At 46.2% G+C, this 18,244-nt stretch overlaps 1 protein-coding gene across 1 annotated transcript in view; it reads left to right on the top strand.

Annotated features, from left to right (window-relative positions):
- CHRNA4 (cholinergic receptor nicotinic alpha 4 subunit) overlaps positions 1-16,395 on the top strand; it is a 119,476-nt gene extending 103,081 nt beyond the window's left edge. The window contains exon 6 of the mRNA XM_060230664.1: positions 16,021-16,395. Within this exon, the coding sequence (XP_060086647.1) occupies positions 16,021-16,146 (126 nt within the window). The 3' untranslated portion in view covers positions 16,147-16,395. The remainder of the gene's footprint in view (positions 1-16,020) is intronic.
- Positions 16,396-18,244: the final 1,849 nt, after the last annotated feature.

The following is an 18,244-nucleotide window of genomic DNA, read 5'->3' as shown; positions in this document are numbered from 1 at the left end:
TCCCTGCTGGGCTTTTTCCACAAAAGAAGCCCTGCAAAAATGCATCTGCATAAAATAGCTAATTAATGATTTGTCCTGACAACCTTCTTTTAATGACAGAATTGCTCATTGCCTTGCTCAGATACCAAGCTGCCATTATGCTACGGCAAGAATATTGCAGCTGGATTCTGCTGTTGCAGACAAGCTAACCCTGTTCTGAATTACTGCCGCAGCACTCCAGTAGTGCAATAGCCAATGATGTGCCCTCATTTTACTGCTCAGGCTGCTTATAAGGCAGGCTAAATCCTCATTTTTGCCCTGACCTGGATAACCCAGGCTAGCCCAGCCTTATCCAATCGCAGAAGCTAAGCAGGGTCGGCCCTATCTAGGACTTGGATGCACTCAGTGTGGGATTTTGATACAGCAGCACATCCCGAATCTGAGTCTTGAAAGTGTGGAAAGAAAAAAAGGAAATGGGATTCACTTGCATAATGCTGCTCTCTTTAAACAAATTGGATTCTCTCGTTTGATTGAGGGTTGAGTTTTAGGATTCTCTGAGCGGAGGGAGTGGGCGGGAATTTGAGAATAAATGTCTTTTGTTCCTTTTTTGTTGCTGTTGGAGGGAGGGGTCTTAGAGGCTGCCCTCCCTCCTTAGGCTGGTCTGCTTGGGAGTGCAACAAGGGTTGCCAGCCTCCAGGTGGGGCCTGGAGATCTTCCAGAATTACACACAATCTCCAGATGACAGAGAGCGGTTCCCCTGGAGGAAACGGCTGCGTTGGACTCCAGGGCAATATACTCTGCTGAGGTCCCTCTCCTCCCCAAACCTCTATCCTTCCGGGATCCCCCCCCCCAAACCTCCATCCTTCCAGGGTCCCCCCTCCCCCAATCTCCAGGACTTTCTCAAGCTGTAACTGGGAGCCGTGAGTGTGAGGGAGATGAGGAGGGGTTGAAGGATTAGATGTGGATTAAATCTGATGGCCAAACAGGACAATAAAAGCAGGAAAAGATGCTGTGAAGTTTGTAAAGGAGATGGATGAAGCCTAATGACAGACTCTGACCATTAAGGCTACATCGATCTCCAATGCTGACACATTTATGCCTACGCTATTTTCCCCAGTACGTTGAACCCAAACAGACGATAATCGTAAACCAAGCTCGTTACTGTTTTAATCTGTTAAAAAGATATTTCCTATTTTGCATGCTGATTTAGACCTCACCCTCTCTATTGCTGCCCACCCTCTATTTCTAATTCCATTTCATTGTCTGAGGAAGTGTGCTTGCACACAAAGGCTCGCACCTTGAATAAAACTTCCTTGGTCAGGGGTGGCCCAACTGTAGCTCGGGAGCCACATGTGGCTCTTTCGGACACATTGTGTAGCGCTCAAGGTCCCACTCTAAGCTCCATTGCTTGGCTTGAAGAAAGCATTTCTCTCTTTAAATCACTTTAAGAGCCAGTTTGGTGTAGTGGTTAAAAGTGCAGACTCTTATCTGGGAGAACCGGGTTTGATTCCCCACTCCTCCACTTGCACCTGCTAGCATGGCCTTGGGTCAGCCATAGCTCTGGCAGAGGTTGTCCTTGAAAGGGCAGCTGCTGTGAGAGCCCTCTCCAGCCCCACCCACCTCACAGGGTGTCTTTTGTGGGGGAGGAAGGGAAAGGAGATTGTGAGCCGCTCTGAGACTCTTTGGAGTGGAGGGCGGGATATAAATCCAATATTTTCATCTACCTCACAGGGTGTCTGTTGTGGGGGAGGGAGGTAAAGGAGATTGTGAGCCGCTCTGAGACTCTTCGGAGTGGAGGGCGGGATATAAATCCAATATTTTCATCTACCTCACAGGGTGTCTGTTGTGGGGGAGGGAGGTAAAGGAGATTGTGAGCCGCTCTGAGACTCTTTGGAGTGGAGGGCGGGATATAAATCCAATATTTTCATCTACCTCACAGGGTGTCTGTTGTGGGGGAGGAAGGGAAAGGAGATTGTGAGCCGCTCTGAGACTCTTCGGAGTGGAGGGCGAGATATAAATCCAATATTTTCATCTACCTCACAGGGTGTCTGTTGTGGGGGAGGAAGGGAAAGGAGATTGTGAGCTGCTCTGAGACTCTTCGGAGTGGAGGGCGGGATATAAATCCAATATTTTCATCTACCTCACAGGGTGTCTGTTGTGGGGGAGGGAGGTAAAGGAGATTGTGAGCCGCTCTGAGACTCTTCGGAGTGGAGGGCGGGATATAAATCCAATATTTTCATCTACCTCACAGGGTGTCTGTTGTGGGGGAGGGAGGTAAAGGAGATTGTGAGCCGCTCTGAGACTCTTCGGAATGGAGGGCGGGATATAAATCCAATATTTTCATCTACCTCACAGGGTGTCTGTTGTGGGGGAGGGAGGTAAAGGAGATTGTGAGCCGCTCTGAGACTCTTCGGAATGGAGGGCGGGATATAAATCCAATATTTTCATCTACCTCACAGGGTGTCTGTTGTGGGGGAGGAAGGGAAAGGAGATTGTGAGCCGCTCTGAGACTCTTCGGAGTGGAGGGCAGGATAGAAATCCAATATCTTCTTCTTCTTCTTCTTAAATCACTGGTGGCTTGGAAGATGCATTTAAAGTTAAAGTTGCTTTCTTTCCATCTCTCCCTCCCTCCTCCCCATCCATTTCCTTCCTCCCTCCCAAACATCTGACATTCATGTTTTGTGGCTCTCAAACATCTGATGTTTGTTCTCCAGGGTTCTTATGTTAAGCAAGTTTGGCCACCCCTGTTGTCGGTTTTAAAGGCGCCACTGGACTCAAATTTCATTCTAGCAGATCCCTCTGTTAGACAGGGCTCCAGTAAGTGGAGCAGAGTTGTCGTGGTGTAGCGGTTAAAGTGTCAGACCATAATCTAGGCGACTGAGGCTTTGGTTCGAATTCCTGTGTCATGGAATCTGGCTGGGCGACCTTGGGCCGGTCACACCCTGTCTGCCTAACCTACCTCACAGGGTCATTGTGAGGATAAAATGGAGAAGAGGGGAATGATGGAAGCAGCTTTGTGTCCCTGTTGGGGAGAAAAGTGGGATATAAATAAAGTAAGGAAAGGAAAGGTCCCTATGCAAGCACCAGTCGTTTCTGACTCTGGGGTGACGTTGCTTTCACAACGTTTTCACGGCAGACTTTTTACGGGGTGGTTTGCCATTGCCTTCCCCAGTCTTTTACACTTTCCCCCCAGCAAGCTGGGGAACTCATTTTACCGACTTCGGAAGGATGGAAGGCTGAGTCAACCTTGGGCCGGTTAATGTTGTGAGCCGCCCTGAGTCCGCTTGCGGAGAGGGCAGGATATAAGCTTAATGTAATAAATAAATCTGAATTCAGCTTCCGCCGGAATCAAACTCAGGTCGTGAGCAGAGAGTTCAGACCACAGTACTGCAGTACTGCTGCTTTACCACTCTGTGCCACGGGGCCAGTAAATAAAATAAACCAATCTATAAAATAAAAATAGAAGGTAAGCTGAAATTGCAGCCTGGTCACGGAGCTCCAAGCGGCGCCACGGCGCAGAGTGGTAAAGCAGTAGTACTGCAGTACTGTGGTCTGAACTCTCTGCTCATGACCTGAGTTCGATTCCGGCGGAAGCTGGATTCAGGTAGCCGGCCCAGGTTGACTCAGCCTTTTATCCTTCCGAGGTCGGTAAAAGGAGTACCCAGCTTGCTGGGGGGAAAGTGTAAAAGACTGGGGAAGGCAATGGCAAACCACCCTGTAAAAAAGTCTGCTGTGAAAACGTTGTGAAAGCAGCGTCACCCCAGAGTCAGAAACGACTGGTGCTTGCACAGGGGACCTTTCCTTTCTCATGGAGCTCCGTTTCCACTGCTTTGGAGGGAAGATTTTATCAGTTCGCATGTCGAAGCACAATATTGTTTGGTGCCAGTGTTGATGGCCCATCCATGTATAATAAAGGTAGTTCCCTGTGCAAGCACCAGGCATTTCTGACCCATGAGGTGATGTCGCTACACAACACATTTTCATGACAGACTTTTTACTTGGTGGCCTTCCCCAGTCATCTACACTTTACCCCCAGCAAGCTGGGGACTCATTTTACTGACCTCGGAAGGATGGAAGGCTGAGTCAGCCTTGAGCCCGCTACCTGAACCTGCGTGGATCGAACGCAGGCCATGAGCAGAGCTTGGATTGCAGTACTGCCACTTAACGCTCTGCGCCACGGGGCTCTTCCATATAAAAGGGAAGGGGGAATCTCATGGAATTTGGTGGAATTTATGTTTAAACAGCGGTGCATATGATTCAGCTGTAAGACTCTTCTCTCCTGTCTATCCATCAGTCAGCCAGATGGGTCCGTCTTTCAGTCCTTGATCAGTATTCTCCTCCAGTTTCACTGCCACAGGAGGAATGTGATTATATTGAAAGCAAATAGCTCCTTTAATTAAGTGATTGAGCCCTTAAGGGGGGGGGGGGAGTAAAGCCAGAAGTAATAGTGTTTCAAAAAGAATGGTCCATGTAGATTAAATTTGCCAGATATTGGGGACCCCGGGGGGGGGGGGTGCTTGTTACTAACCCAGTGAGTTCCTGGTAAGGGGCGGCTCTAGCCGAGGGGTGGCTAAACTTGTTTAACGTAAGAGCCGCATAGAATAAATGTCCGATTTTTGAGAGCCACCAGACATGAACATCAGATGCTTGAGAGCCACAAGACAGGGAGGGAGACAAGCAAATAAATGGTGGAGAGAGAAATGGAAAGAAAGCAACTTTAACATTGAATGCATTATCCAAGCTGCCAGCTGGCTTGACTTGGAGAAGTGATTTAAAGAGAGAAATGCCTTCTCCATGCCAGCCAACGGGGTGAAGAGGACTTTGAGAACCACCAGGGCTTCTTTTGTAGCAGGAACTCCTTTGCATATTAGGCCACACCCTTCTGATGTAGCCAATCCTCCTGGAGCTTACAGTAGGCCCTGTACTAAGAGCCCTGGAAGCTCTTGGAGGATTGGTTACATCAGGGGTGTGTGGTCTAATATGCAAAGGAGTTCCTGCTAACCACATAACACGTGTGAAAGAGCCACATGTGGCTCCCGAGCTTCATGTTTGGCCACCCCTGGTCTAGCTGCACTAGGCAAATGCAGCACAAGCAAGGAGAGCGATTTCATACATGAGCAGAGATTACAGTGCTAAAGACGCTTACCAGAAAGCTGGCTACAATGAATGTTGTAGGACTTTCTTTTGAGTAAAGGTGTCGGTACCATATTGCATGGCTCTGTTCCTGAGCACACTTACTCTGGAGTAAGTCTCACTGAGTTCAGTGGAGTTTACTTCTGTTTGTGCATTTAACATCATATAGTAAAAGGGGGGGGGAATATATGAGCGTAAGCAAAGGGACACACTGGATAGGACTAATAATAGTAATGAAGAACATCAGAAGACTCCTTCTGGATCAGACCAGTGGTCCATACAGTCCAGCATCCTGCCTCACACAATGGCCAACCAGTTCCTCTGGAGGGTCAACAACAGGACATAGAGGCCAAGGCTTTCATAAGAACATCAGAAGAGCCCTGCTGGATCAGACCAGTGGCCCATCTAGTCCAGCATTCTGTCTCACACAGTGGCCAACCACTGCCACTGGAGGGCCAACAACAGTGCGTAGAGGCTGAGGCCTTCATAAGAACATCAGAACAGCCCTGCTGGATCAGACCAATAGTCCATCGAGTCTAGCATCCCATCCCACATACTGGCCAACCAGTTCCTCTGGAGCAGGGGTGGCCAACGGTAGCTCTCCAGATGTTTTTTTGCCTACATCTCCCATCAGCCCCAGCCAGCATGGACAATGGCTGGGGCTGATGGGAGTTGTAGGCAAAAAACATCTGGAGAGCTACTGTTGGCCACCCCTGCTCTGGAGGACCAACAACAGCATAGAGCTCAAGGTCTTCCCCTTATAGGAACATAAGAGCCCTTCTGGATCAGACCAATAGTCCATGTAGCCAGCATCCTGACTTGTGCAGTGACCATCAGGTTCCTCTGGAGGTCCAACAACAGGGTAGGGAGGCTAAGATCTTCCCCTGATGTTGCTTCCTGGCACTGGGATCCAGAGGTTGATTTCCTCTCCACATGGAGATTCCCTTCAGTCACCATGGCCAGTCACCACTGAGAGACCTGTCCTCCATGAACCTATCTAATCTTCCTTTAAAGCCGTCTCTGTCTGTGGCCATCAGAGCACGCTCCGGCAGCGAATTCCACCTTTTAATCACTCACTGCGTGAAGTATTAGTTCCTCTTGACTGCCCTGAATCTACTGCCTATCAGTTTCAAGTTCCCGCTATTGCAATTGAGCTCTTGATTACAGAGATCAGTATGAGTTTAAGTCTACTCAATGAACATTATCCGAGCAAGTTTTATCATCAATCCTGGATCCTGCCCTTCTGCTAAGGAGCTCAGGCTAGAAACCCTCCTAAGAGGCAATTGAAACTTTCAGAAAAAGCAGTATTTCTACAACTGGACCGCAGAATGACAGTGCAGGATGGCAGGTTCTGCCCCGTTTAGTTTCCAAGCTCCAGCAAGGAAACGTTAGGCCAGGGGTGTCAAACTCATTTGTTATGAGGGACGGATCTGACATAAATGAGACCTTGTCAGGCCAGGCCATGTTGGGCCGGGCTGTGTGTGCTCCTATTTAAGACTTGGTAGCAGAGATATAAAAGCAGCCCCGTGGCACAGAGTGGTAAAGCTGCAGTACTGCAGTCGAAGCTCTCTGCTCACAAGCTGAGTTTGATCCCCGTGGAAGCTGGGTTCTGGTAGCTGGCTCAAGGTTGACTCAGCCTTCCAAATGAGTCCCCAGCTTGCTGGGGGGAAAGTGTAATGACCGGGGAAGGCAATGGCAGACCACCCCATAAAAAGTCTGCCATGAAAATGTCATGATGGGACATCACCCCAGAGTCGGAAACGACTGGTGCTTGCACCTTTACCTTTCACCTTTAGCAGAGATATAAAGTTTATATAGGACACAGACAAATGCAATTAAAGCTTTTTAAAAAAACATACTTAAAACATTAGCACTCGTTGGTCTTCCAAGTGATTTTTTTATATTTCTTCCATGGGATCCAAGGAACTGGGCAAAGGAAGCTCTGGCTCTTTCCTTCCTTCCCCAGGAGACCAGGAGGGGGAGGAGCCTCAGCCAATAGAAGGAAGAGAGGCTTGGCTCAGTAGCTCTGCTGTGTGATTGGGAGAGTCTGGAAAAGCAAGCTATCCCTCCCCCCTTCCTCCCCAAGGGAGGAGCCTCAGCCAATGGAGAAAATAGAGGCTTTGCTCTGTAGCTCCTGTGCGATTGAGCAAGCCTGGCAATGCAAGCTGTGATGCAGAAGGGAGCAAGAGAGAGGGAGAAGGAAGCAGAAGATAGTCAGTTGCTTGGGAGCCTTATAGGAGTCATCTGGGGGCCTGATTTGGCCCCCAGGCCACCTGTTCGACACCCCTGGGCTTGGCTGTGTTACTCAGACTGGATAATGCTAGCATGTTTTGTTTAAGGAGCTACGGGGAAGGGAATTTAGAATCAGGGCCATGTCTCTGATTAAACAATTTTATTTGGTAATATATGGTAATTATATCCAATACTAATAAAATATTAATACTTACTCCCTTCCCCATACATTACGCTTTCCCTCCTCCCCTCCCCCCAAATCTTGACTTCCGCCGGTGCCAATTATCTAAAATTCTAATATCAAAAGGTATCTTTAACTTTAAAAGAATCTTAATAATAATAATAATAATAAAAAAGAATATATATATATATATATATATATATATATATATATATATATATATATATATATATATATATATATATATATATATCATTTTGCAAAGAAATAAAAAGAAAAGCACATTTCTTATACTTTAAAAAATCCCATCCAGTTATTATAGTTCATCTTCTTTCTTCTTCTAAAAACCTAAGTGGTATTCTCAAAAATCACCCAATGTCCTTTTACTTTCCATTCTTTTTCTATATATCTTCTGAATTTATCCCAATCCATTTTAAATCCCACTAAATCATAGTCTTTCAAGATTCTTGTAAGTTTATCCATTTCACTCCATGACATAACAATCCAGTCCCATTTTTCTGGTATTTTATCTTGCTTCCATAACTGCGCATATAATGTCCTAGCAGCCGAAAGCAAGTACCAAATTACAGTTCTATCTTCTTTTGGAAATTTCTCCATTTGTAATCCCAATAGGAAAGTCTCTGGAGTTCTCTTAAATTCATATCCCAAGATTTTAGTAATTTCTTGTTGAATCATATGCCAAAATTGTTTTGCTCTTTCACTAGTCCACCACATATGGTAGAAAGAACCTTCATGCTTTTTACATTTCCAACATCTATCTGGCATCGTATCGTTCATTTTTGCTAGCTTTTTAGGAGTCATATACCACCTATACATCATTTTATAACAGTTTTCTTTGATACTATAACATGTCGAAATTTTCATAGAGTTCTTCCACAAGTATTCCCATGTTTCCAACTGTGTTTCTTTATTAACATTAATTGCCCATTTTATCATTTGAGATTTTACTACTTCATCTTCAGTAGACCATTTCAATAATAATTTATATAGTTTTGAAATCAACTTTTCATTATCTCCAAGCAGACCTTTTTCCAATTCGATTTGCTCTTTTCTTATTCCTTCACTTTTAATATCGCTTTTCACCAGGTTCTTAATTTGTTGAATTTGAAACCAATCATATTTGTTACTTAAGTCTTCCATCTTTAGTTCAATTTTACCACCTTGAACTTTCAATATTTGACCATATGATAGCCACTTTCCTTCACCTTCAGCATATATTTTTATTCCTTCTGTTGGCACTATCCACAATGGCTTTCTCTCATCTCCATATTTTTTGTATTTTACCCACGTATTTAACAGATTTCTCCTTATATAATGGTGAGAGAAAAAGCCGTCCATTTTACTTTTCCTATAATACATATATGCGTGCCACCCAAATTTGTTTCCATATCCTTCTAATGCTAAAAGTTTTTTGTTTAACAGAGTTATCTGTTCTTTTATCCACACCAAGCACACCACTTCATGGTATAGTTTTAAATCTGGTAGTTGAAATCCACCTCTTTCTTTGGCATCTGTTAATACTTTCATTTTAATTCTTGGTTTCTTCCCAGCCCACACAAATTCAAAAATTTTCCTTTGCCATTTAATAAATTGTTTATTATCCTTCACAATTGGAATTGTTTGAAACAAATACATTATTCTCGGTAGAATATTCATTTTTATTGCAGCTATTCTTCCCAATAACGACAGATTGAGTCTATTCCATTTTAACGTATCTTCTTCCAATTAATGCCATAATTTTTCATAATTATTTTTATATAAATAAATATTTTCATGGTAATTTCCACACCTAGATATTTTACTTTAGTCGTAACTTCGCACTCAGTTAAGCTCTGCAGTTCTTTCTGTTTTTCAATTCTCATATTTTTACACAAAATTTTTGATTTCTCTTTGTTTATATAAAATCCAGCCAATTCTCCATATTCTTGTATTTTACTCAAGAGCAGTGGCGTTACTTTTAATGGGTTTTCATTTATGAACATAACATCGTCAGCAAATGCTCTATATTTATAGGAAAATCCCTTCAATTTCAGTCCTTCTATCTCTTTATCCTCCTGAATTTGCATCAGCAAAATTTCTAAGGTCATTATAAACAACAATGGAGATAGAGAGCAACCTTGTCTTGTTCCTTTGCTGATCATCATATTCTGATAAAATTCTCTCCCAATCTGTTTCTCCATCACCGCAAACATAAAGTCCCAATTTAAATTATCAAAAGCGTTCTCTGCATCCGCAAAGAATAACGCCACTTCTTTTTCAGGATGTCTTTCATAGTATTCTACAATATTTACAACAGTTCTAATATTGTCTCTTATTTGTCTCCTTGGAAGAAATCCTGCTTACTCTTCTTTAATAAACTTCATCAAAAATTGTTTAAGTCTTTCTGCTAGTATTCTCGTGTATATTTTATAATCCACGTTTAACGATGAAATTGCTTTATATGCATCCCATACCATTTGAAATTCCACGTCCTCCGTTTCATTTATTTTTCAAATCATTTCTCTACAGGCATTTCAAATTTGTATTGTAGAAGTTTTCATGCATTTTAAAAGACTCCTCCAAAAGTCACAAGGTGCAGTAATTTGCATGAGAACTGACAGCACTTGAAATTTTTACATATCATTGCTTGCCTCATCTTGTAATCTAAATTTGTATTGTTTTTGCAGTGTTGACACAATTTCCAAGCAATCGTATACATTTAACTAAGCACTGGTATTCCGTCTGTCCTCTGATCAGAGACCTCCCTCCCCAAATTGAAATGCTTTCAGCAGGAAATATAGAAGTTTGGCTACGCGAAATGAGCAGAGCAAATCCATCAATGTAAAAGGAAAATAATTAAAGTGGAACAGTGGCAGGCGATTTGAAGCCCGTCTCGGCAGGGAGGGCGGGGTATAAATCGAATTAAACATAAACATAAAACTCTGGATCAAACTGAATGTAAAAACACCCACCGGTTCCAGTTATATTCATTATTTTCTCCAGGGGAGCTGATCTCTGCCAGCTGGAGATCAGTTGTAAAAACGAGAGAGCTCCAGGCCCCACCTGTAGGCTGGTGGCAACCCTACTTTGATAGTCAAGATCATACCGGTTTACATTTTCTCCTCAGCACTAAACTTAAATACTGTGCTGAACACTTTTGCTGCTGAGCAGTAGCTTTTATGGTGGAGTTTCACTTCTGCGTTTGAGAGGGGGTTTGCCATTGCCTCCCTCTGCATAGCAACTCTGTTATTTGTTGGCGGTCTGCCATCCAAATACGAACCTAATACCAACCCTGCTTAGCTTCCAAGTTCTGATGAGACTGGACTAGCCTGATAGGCGTGTAAAATGGGGATTCCTTGGGATGCCGCGGGTGAACTGCTGCACAGTTTCATAACAATAGCAGCCATTAATGTCAACCAGACAGGCACAGCCGAACACCAAATGGTCAAAGAATTGCCTCCTTGGTTGTGATGGGCGAGCAAGACCTCAGTCAAATCAACAGGGGCTGGAGCATCCTTTGTTCTCAATCACTTGGTCTTGTTTCACCCCTGGAATTGACCCTTGAGGAATCCCCCATCGTTCCGTTTTCTAATTTCCAAATTTCAGACGGAGCTGCGCATATGAAGAAGGAGAAGACCGCAGGTTTATACCCTGCCCTTCTCTCTGAATCAGTCTCGGAGCATCTTACAATCTCCTTTATCTTCTTCCCCCACCACAGACACCCTGTGAGGTGGGTGGGGCTGAGAGGGTTCTCACGGCAGCTGCCCTTTCAAGGACAACTCTTGCAAGAGCCGTGGCTGACCCAAGGCCATTCCAGCAGCTGCAGGTGGAGGAGTGGGGAATCAAAGCCGGTTCTCCCAGATAAGAGCACACTTAACCACTACACCAAACTGGCTCTCATGCCGTTCACCCCGAGTTCCTTGAACTGATCTGCAGCTTTTGCCGTCTCTGAGTTACTGGTGTGCATGCATGCCTTGATGAAACACTGCAGTGAGGCAGCGTGGATGCAACCGCGTGTATCTTTTGAGGTGGTGTTGTGCATGCGAGTATCAGTAGAAAACCCCACAGAAAGAATCTTGATGCACATGCAGTCAATTCAGGCTTGTTTTTTTCTTTTCTGCAGGGCTGTATGAATGTACATGTTCACATTGATAACTTGGGGGTTCTTTCTTTTTGTGAAATATACGAGGGGTTTCTAAGGATGCCCTGAATGGTTTTGATACATAGGTAAGTGCTGTTAAGTTGCAAGTAGCTTAGGGGGATTCCAGCGAGGGGCTTTCCAGGCAAAGTAGAAGCAGAGGTCAGGGTTGGCCATTGCCTTCCTCTGCAGAACCTTCTTTGGTGGTCTCTCTTTCCAGGCTTTCCAGGCAAAGTAGAAGCAGAGGTCAGGGTTGGCCATTGCCTTCCTCTGCAGAACCTTCTTTGGTGGTCTCTCTTTCCAGGCTTTCCAGGCAAAGTAGAAGCAGAGGTCAGGGTTGGCCATTGCATTCCTCTGCAGAACCTTCTTTGGTGGTCTCTCTTTCCAGGCAAAGTAGAAGCAGAGGTCAGGGTTGGCCATTGCCTTCCTCTGCAGAACCTTCTTTGGTGGTCTCTCTTTCCAGGCTTTCCAGGCAAAGTAGAAGCAGAGGTCAGGGTTGGCCATTGCCTTCCTCTGCAGAACCTTCTTTGGTGGTCTCTCTTTCCAGGCTTTCCAGGCAAAGTAGAAGCAGAGGTCAGAGTTGGCCATTGCCTTCCTCTGCAGAACCTTCTTTGGTGGTCTCTCTTTCCAGGCAAAGTAGAAGCAGAGGTCAGGGTTGGCCATTGCCTTCCTCTGCAGAACCTTCTTTGGTGGTCTCTCTTTCCAGGCTTTCCAGGCAAAGTAGAAGCAGAGGTCAGAGTTGGCCATTGCCTTCCTCTGCAGAACCTTCTTTGGTGGTCTCTCTTTCCAGGCAAAGTAGAAGCAGAGGTCAGAGTTGGCCATTGCCTTCCTCTGCAGAACCTTCTTTGGTGGTCTCTCTTTCCAGGCTTTCCAGGCAAAGTAGAAGCAGAGGTCAGGATTGGCCATTGCCTTTTTCTGCAGAACCTTCTTTGGTGGTCTCTCTTCCAAGCGCTGACCCGGATTAGCTTCTGACTTAGGGTGACCTCAGCAAGGGACTTTCAAGGCACGTGAGAAGCAGAGGTGGTTTGTCATTGCCTTCCTCTGCAGAGCCTTCTTATGGTGACCCCAGCCAAGGGGTTTTCAAGGCAAGGGAGAAGCAGAGGTGATTTGCCATCGCCTTCCTCTGCAGAGCCTTCTTTGGTGGTCTCCCTTCTAAGCACAAACCCTGCTTAGCTTCTGACTTACGGTGACCCCAGCAAGGGGCTTTCAAGGCAAGCAAGAAGCAGGGGCAGCTGGCCATTGCCTTCCTCTGCAGGGCCTTCCTTGGTGGCTTCCCTTCCAAGCGCTGACCCTGATTAGCTTCTGACTTACGGTGACCTCAGCAAGGGACTTTCAAGGCACGTGGGAAGCAGAGGTGGTTTGTCATTGCCTTCCTCTGCAGAGTCTTCCTTGCTGGTTCTCTTCCAAGACTCCGTGCGACCCCAGGAAGGGGATTTCAAGGCAAACAAGAAGCAGGGGTGGATGGCCATTGCCTTCCTCTGCAGAGCTTTCCTTGGTGGTCTCCCTTCCAAGGACCGACCCTACTCAGCTTCTGAGATATGACAAGATTGGACTTCCACCATGTCGCCTTCCTTCCTCAAATTGTTTCTATGAGACCAGCAAAACGTCTCAGTGGGGGAGACGCCGCCGCCCGCCCCTCCACTGTTGTCGCTGGATTCTGCCTGAAGCAAAAAATGGAGATTTCTCCCACAGGAAAACATTTGAGGGATGCCACAAAGGGATGGAATGAGATCAGTACACTTCTTGGGGAAGGCGAGTGCCGCACGCCCCTCATTAAACCCACAGAACGATTGGGAAAATAGTCTGTCAACCCAGGATCTTGCATGCATGACTGACGGCAACACACGAAAGTCTTGCATTCCCTTAGGAGCACGGAAGGACAGCTGGGGGAACATTTAACTGACAGGCTGTCCCTAGGTAGAATTCTACCTCCAAGCATTTCTTTTCAGAACTCTTGACATTTCGTTGACTGGGTACTTTGAAAGATGTTTAGGAGTTGCGCTTGACTTTTTCCCTGGCATGATCAACAAGAGGTTCACCAGTGTTGTGGGAGGAGAGAGTGAAGGTTTCCATAGCATTATAAATCAGTAACCCCCCCCCCCATTTTTACAAAGACGGTTGACTGTCCTAACAACCCCCTAGCCCTCAGCACCGTTCAAATCAATTGATATTAAAATTATCCTGTGTTCTTCCGACCCCATTCAGATTTTGGTACCTTTCTGTGCATTGTAGTGTATATAGTTTCAGACCAATTTCCCACTCACCTTGTTTTGGTCTCGTCGGTCCTTTTCCCTGCGAGGTTGCTGCTGGATTTCACACAAGCTGCCCCGAGCTGGTGAGTTGCCCAGCCCCTTTTCAAGTTCCCTCCATGGCAGGCAGAAACCGGTTTTCAGAGGATCCTGCCTGCTGCAGGGGGAACTTGAAGAGAGGCAGAGCAACTCGCTGGTCCGGGACAGTTTGTGAGAAATCCAGCAGCAGCTCCGCGGAGAAGAGGAGAGTGAGAGTGGCGATCGGTCTCAGTCTTAGAACTGAATCTAAACCAGGAGTGTCGAACTCTTTTGTTATGAGGCCTGGATCTCACATAAATGAGACTTTGTCGGGCCAAGCCATGTGTGTCATAAAATGTAATGCCAGGGAGCAGACAGACAAATGCAATTAAAGGTTTTTTTAAAAAAAAAAACCAAAAAAAAAAACCCCTTAAAATAAAAAAAAAACATGCTTAAAACATTAGCAGTCTTGCAATATTTTGTTTATTTAAGTCTCTGATAACTGACACCTGCTGTACTGAATTTCTGCATCCAAAACTGGAGACAATGTCTGTGCTGTAGCAATCTTGAGTATGCTGTTCGGGTGTTGTTCAAGTGTGTATCTGTAAGTTGCAAACCTACTTTTGATTTGCTCATGGGCCTCTTAGGACCCCTCTGGGAGCCTGATCCGCCCCCTGGGCCACATGTTTGACATCCCACAACTAAATATTGCCTCTGTAGGATGGATTTTCCCCTTCTTTCCATGAAATAAATGCATTGCGAGTTCCTACTGTCTTGGGAAATAATTAAATAAGCAATGGTTTGTGCTGTAGGGTTGTGGCTCTGGGTTGGGAAATGCCTGGAGATTTTAGGGGTCGAGTCTGAGGAAGATGGGGTTTGGGGAGGTGAAGGACCTCAGTAGGGTACAATGCCATAGAGTCTACCTTCCAAAGCAGCCATTAGGGAACCTGATCTCTGTTGTCTGGAGACCAGTTGTAATTCTGGGAGATCTCCAGCCACCACTGGGAGATTGAGTACCTTAGGTACATAGGAACTGGGCCATCACCTCCACCATAGTGCATGTAACTCAGCTAACATCCACAATCCTTTAACCTGGAAGGATCATAGAAGTCTGGGGCAGTGATGTATTGTCTTCTTGGTGCTTGGGGGGACAAGAGTGGAATGGCTTCTGAAGTTCTTGCCCTGCTAGTGAACTTCCAGATGGCCCCTGGGTTTTGGCCACTGTGTGGCACAATGTGTTGGACTGGATAGGTCATTGGCCTGATCCAACATGGCTTCTCTTATGTTCTTATGTCTGGGGCAGCAATGCTTTGTATTCTTGAAGCTTGGGAGGCAACAGTGGGAGGGCTTCTGAGGTTATGGCCCTGCTGAAGGTCCTTCTAAAGGCACTTGTGTTTTGTCCACTGAGTGACATAGTGTTGGACTGGGTGGGCCACTGGCCTGATCCAACATGGCTTCTCCTATATCCTTGTCTTTGCCAGATTTCGTAACTGAAGATGCCATTGGTTTAATGTGGGACCTTCAGAGATGGTAATCCATTGCTTGGGGGGGGGGGTTAAAAAAAGGGGGTGTTGACCTCCATTCCCTTCTGGTAGATTTTTTAGTGGCATCTGGTTGGCCATACCAGGATGCTAGACTAGATGGGCCATTGGTCTGATCCAGTACAGCTGCCCTCAAATCGGTCTCTATGTAAAGACACAAACATTAGAAGAGTCCACTGGACTCGAATCAAAATGGCCAAGAAGTGGCTGAAGAGCCAATTTGGTGTAGTGGTTAAGTGCGCTGACTCTTATCTGGGAGAACCGGGTTTGATTCCCCACTCCTCTGTTTGCACCTGCTGGAATGGCCTTGGGTCAGCCATAGCTCTGGCAGAGGTTGTCCTTGAAAGGGCAGCTGCTGTGAGAGCCCTCTCAGCCCCACCCACCTCACAGGGTGTCTGTTGTGGGGGTGGAAGGTAAAGGAGATTGTGAGCCGCTCTGAGACTCTTCGGAGTGGAGGGTGGGATATAAATCCAATATCTTCTTCTTCTTTGCCGTTCGATTGTCTTCTCGGTAAGCACCGTTTCTTCTCCTCTCATTCTCTCCTTACAGGTGAAGGAAGACTGGAAGTACGTCGCCATGGTCATCGACAGAATCTTCCTCTGGATGTTCATCATCGTCTGCTTGTTGGGAACTGTGGGACTCTTCCTTCCCCCCTGGCTGGCGGGGATGATTTAAGGACAGAAAAAGGACTCTGCCGCGGAATCGGTTGCATCCCATTCGATCGGTTTCAGACCACCTGGAAGGGGCGTTGCTGAGCACTGGAGACGGTCTCCATGAATGATTTACTGTAACGTCCACGCATGAACCATTCCTGGAAGCGCAGGGAGTGCCTTCCAAGGTTGTATCACCTGCCTACGCCATCTTGTCATCTTCTATATCTCTTGGGGGGGGGAGGGGAGGGAAAGGGGCCGGTTAATTAAAGTTTATCCATAGCATGAGGGCATTGGTTGTCGTATATAGTCCGAAAGCCACGACCTCGTTCCCCTTCAAGCCAGTGCCAACGGGAGGCCCATAGAGTGGACTCTGCTCCTAGAAAGTCAGCTGCGAAGCGAAACGATTACCAGTTCTGCGCTAGTCTTTGTCCTGGTCTCGTTCTCGGCTCTCGAGTTTGCGTGGCGCAGGGAGCAAGCAGGGGACGTGCAGCCCCGCTCCAGAGATGCCAGTGCGGGATCCAGAAAAAAAGAGCCACTCTGGGGAGCCCCACACAGAAGGAAGTGCTAAATGTGGGATTGGTCAATTATTTGGTATGGAGCCGAAGCCCAAGAATGGAATGGCTCTTAGTGATATGGCTTTGAGGAACAGGTAAGGTGTGGTAAAGGTTGAGAGGACTGGGTTATCTGTGGCTGGAAACGAGTACAGTCAAGGGTGACGGCAGCGATGCAATGTCATGCAGAAGGACTCACTAGGGAAAAAAAAAAACAATTATGCTTGGATTGGTTAGTGGGAAAGGAAACCAGGCTACCAAAGAACATGGTGGCACCATAAAAGTTGACACCAGCCTGAGCATGGAACAACTCAAAGAAACAGCACAAAACTGGAAAATGTGGAGAGAGCTGGTCCATAGAATCACCAAGAGTCAGACATGACCGGGGGTGGGGGCGGGGTTTGTAGCAAGAACTCCTTTGCATATTAGGCCACACACCCCTGATGTAGCCAATCCTGGAGTTTACAGTAGGCCCTGTACGAAGAGCCCTGTAAGCTCTTGGAGGATTGGCTGCATCAGGGGGTGTGGCCTAATATGCAGAGGAGTTCCTGCAAAAAAAAAAAAAGCTCTGGACATGATTGAATGGTGAACAACACCACCACCACAATGATGGGAACTAGGAAAGGAGTGTGGCGATATGGGGTTGAGTGAAAAGATGTCTGAAAGGGCACCTTCTACAGTTAATGAAATTAGTCATGGGGTGGAGAAAGTGAGCAGAAAGCTCTCAACTAGGATGTTAGAACTTGAAGACCCCAGGCAAATCAATGGGTCATAGATTTGAGGAAGTATTTCTCTGCTCCAAGAGTCATTAACTCATAGGATTTTCACTGCCGCAGGATTTACATTGGCTGCAAGTATTGGGGGGGGGGAGAGAAAGTGTTGTCGTGGCAACTTATGGTGACCCCAAAGGGCTTTCAGAGGAAGTTTGTCATTGCCTGCTTTCACATAGCAACCCTCAGGACTTTTTTTGTAGCAGGAACTCCTTTGCATATTAGGCCACACCCCCTTGATGTAGCCAATCCTCCATGAGCTTACAGGGCTCTTCATACAGGGCCTACTGTAAGCTCATGGAGGATTGGCTACATCAAGGGGGTGTGGCCTAATATGCAAAGGAGTTCCTGCTACAAAAAAAAGCCCTGGCAACCCTGGACTTCCTTGGTGGTCTCCCATCCAAATACTAACTAAGGCCCACCTTGCTTAGGTTCTGAGTTTTGATGAGACAGGACTGCCCGGGCCAATCTACACCATGGCAAATAATAACAACAAGGATTAAAATAATTCAGAACTAGTTTTTCTGATTCTCAGAGTCTTGGTTCTTGATTCAAAATCCGACCAAAATGCAGAGAAAAACATGCTAGGTTTGCTAGCCAATAGACCCGGTATGTGGGCTGTCTCATCAAAGGGCTGAAACCAGGGCCAATCCTAGACTGTCTGGCACCCTAGGCAAGGCTAATTTCCGGCGCCCCCTCCCCAATCACACTGATAACATCACCAAGTCACATGCGAGGCGCTCAATTTGGCTCCCTCAGAAGGCAGACGCGCTAGGCAATCACCTAGTGAGCCCAAAAT

This window comes from Heteronotia binoei, chromosome 2 (assembly GCF_032191835.1).
Source record: "Heteronotia binoei isolate CCM8104 ecotype False Entrance Well chromosome 2, APGP_CSIRO_Hbin_v1, whole genome shotgun sequence".
NCBI lineage: Eukaryota > Metazoa > Chordata > Lepidosauria > Squamata > Gekkonidae > Heteronotia > Heteronotia binoei.
The sequence above is the reverse complement of the archived record's forward strand: the minus strand, read 5'-3'. Positions and strand labels throughout refer to the sequence as shown.